Raw genomic sequence first — 2,323 nt, 5'->3', positions numbered from 1 at the left:
TCAGCCCCGGACCTCCATCCGGGGCAGGAGCACACTCACCAGAACTCGGCCATCATCCTGCACAGTCACACCATCTCTCCCGCTCGCTCTTGCTCACCTTCCCGCCACTCCTCTGAGCTGGGGTGTGAGCACAGGGGAAAGGGAACAGGAGAGGGTAAGCAGAGGGACCCCACCAGGCCCCCCGGCAAGGGCAAGGAGGACGAGGGATGTGTGCACCAGGCCTCCATCAGGGTGGGTGTGGGTGGGCACCTGGGGTGTGCTCAGCCCCCCTCTAAGACGCCTGTCTGCCCGCTTCCACAGGTAACGGTGGGCAGGGCCTGGAGGTCAGGGAGCAGAGCTGCAGGCTGGGGGAGCAGGGGGGCAAGACCCTCAGTGGAGGGGCTCCTTTACTGGGGGCCTGGTCTCTGTTCACCAAGCACAGAGCGGTCACCCCCACCCTCACCCCCGGTGGCCTCCCTCCCTGCTTTCCTCCCCCCTCACTGGCCTGATTGGTCTCTACGTCCCCACCCCCAGGCCTTTGCGCATGCTGAATCCACCCCCAGGTGCCCACTCTGAAGTAGTCTCCTAAGGCCATCTAACTCCCAGATCCTTCAAGACCCAGCCCTGGACCAGCCTCCTCCAGGAAGCCCACCTGTCCTGGCCCAAGCCCTCACACCAAGCCACCCCACCACCGCCCGTGGTCCGCCCGTGGTCCGCCCCGGGCCTCACGTGTCGCTCCACGGCCCGTTCCACTCTCGCTCGCCCCAGGGGTTGCGCAGGCGGATCATGTCCAGCTTCTCGGACTTGAAAAAGGCCAGCAGGCCGTGGCCCAGGCGCACCTTGCGCACGTCGGTGATGGCATAGGCGTGGCCTTTCACCAGGCCGCAGGCCAGGCGGACCTCCATGTCTGCCGCTGTCACCGCCTGCGGAGGAGGGTGAGGGTGAGGTGGCTCAGGGAGGCAGGGCTCTGTCAGGCTGCAGGTGGAGCCAGGGGCCCAGCGCCCCCTACAGAACGGGGAGAGAATGGCAGCCCCACACCCCTGGGTCAGCCAAACCTGGACTCAAATGCTGCCTTCACTGAGTCCCTGCTTTCCCAAGGAAGCATGAGCAGTCAATGGAATGAGACGAAGCGGCCAGGCCTGTGCCAGCAGGCAGCAGGCTCCCTCCCCTCTCCCAGTCACCTCATCGTTTGTGATGCCCCAAATTCTGACTGAGGGACCTCAGGTGTATAGACACCATTCTCCCCAATCTTAGAGGGCCAGGAAAGAGGGTGTTGGTCAAACAGTGTGGGCGAGGCATTTCAGAGTGTAGGGGGCGGGGGCGGGGGCAGGAGGCTTGGGCTGCCCAGCACTGGGGAGGGGCTGCACCCGCCACCTGCTCCCTTCCCCCATGGGGCTGAGGGTCTGGACTTACGAACCAACATGGGCAGGGGCTCTGCCTGGGACACCACAGCCACCTCCCACCCCATTAGAGTCGATAAAGGGGAGGGGCCGCCTCTGGGGTCGGCTCGGTGTTCTCACCTTGATGGAGGCACTGATGAGGCCTCCCCGGCTGTGCACCTTCAGCATGCGCTCAAAGAGTGCGTTCCTCTTGGCCTCATCATTGGCAAAGTCACCCTCGGTGAGGTCGATGGGCTCAGAAACGCCACCTGTGAAGTCTACCAGCGCATCCGCCGTGTTGCCTCCATCCAGGGCCTGGTAACAGCCCGCCAGCCTGGGGAGCAACGTGGAAAGAATTCCCAGCTCATGCTCCCCAGCCACTCTAAACCCTTCACACTACAGGGGAGATTCTGAGACTCAGAGAGGTCAAGCAAATGCTCCGGTCACACAGCAGCCACAGCAGAGCCAACATGTGTCCCACTGAGCCACACCACCTCATCACTCCAATGCCCCTTAGACTTAGCAGCCCCTCTTCAGAAATTAGCTGTCCAGAAGTCTATCAATTCTTTTCAAAAGCCTTAAAAGCTCATGTGTCTTTTGACACATCGATTCTGGATGAGTAACATTATTTGTAATAATGTGAACCGAGAAATCACCCAAATGGTCTAACAACAGGGATTTGGTTTTAAAAGCTAACGCTGCACCTCTACTCTGGAGCAGTCAGCAGCCACTGAACAAAAGACTGTGAAGAGCTCCTGTGGCCGGGAAATGCTATTTGAAAAAACTGTGCAGCCGGGTTCCGATGATGTTTCCCCTGCATTTCATTTAAAACGATTGAGCATCTAACTATATGCATCCTACCCAGGGGCTAGGACACAGTGGTGACCCACCTGCCCCAGGCCTGCAATTGCAGACATCTGGGCAGGTCACTATGCCCCAACAGCTTTAGCAAATCCTTGTTCATG

The 2,323-nt window shown here is 60.1% G+C and overlaps 1 protein-coding gene across 1 annotated transcript in view; it reads right to left on the bottom strand.

Annotated features, from left to right (window-relative positions):
* CAPN5 (calpain 5) overlaps positions 1-2,323 on the bottom strand; it is a 50,487-nt gene that overhangs the window by 7,977 nt on the left and 40,187 nt on the right. The window contains 6 exon segments of the mRNA XM_014457846.2: positions 40-47; positions 49-73; positions 75-100; positions 102-117; positions 709-902; positions 1,500-1,754. Of these exon segments, the coding sequence (XP_014313332.1) occupies positions 40-47; positions 49-73; positions 75-100; positions 102-117; positions 709-902; positions 1,500-1,754 (524 nt within the window).

This window comes from Myotis lucifugus, unplaced genomic scaffold, assembly GCF_000147115.1.
Source record: "Myotis lucifugus unplaced genomic scaffold, Myoluc2.0 scaffold_86, whole genome shotgun sequence".
Lineage (NCBI taxonomy): Eukaryota > Metazoa > Chordata > Mammalia > Chiroptera > Vespertilionidae > Myotis > Myotis lucifugus.
The sequence above is the reverse complement of the archived record's forward strand: the minus strand, read 5'-3'. Positions and strand labels throughout refer to the sequence as shown.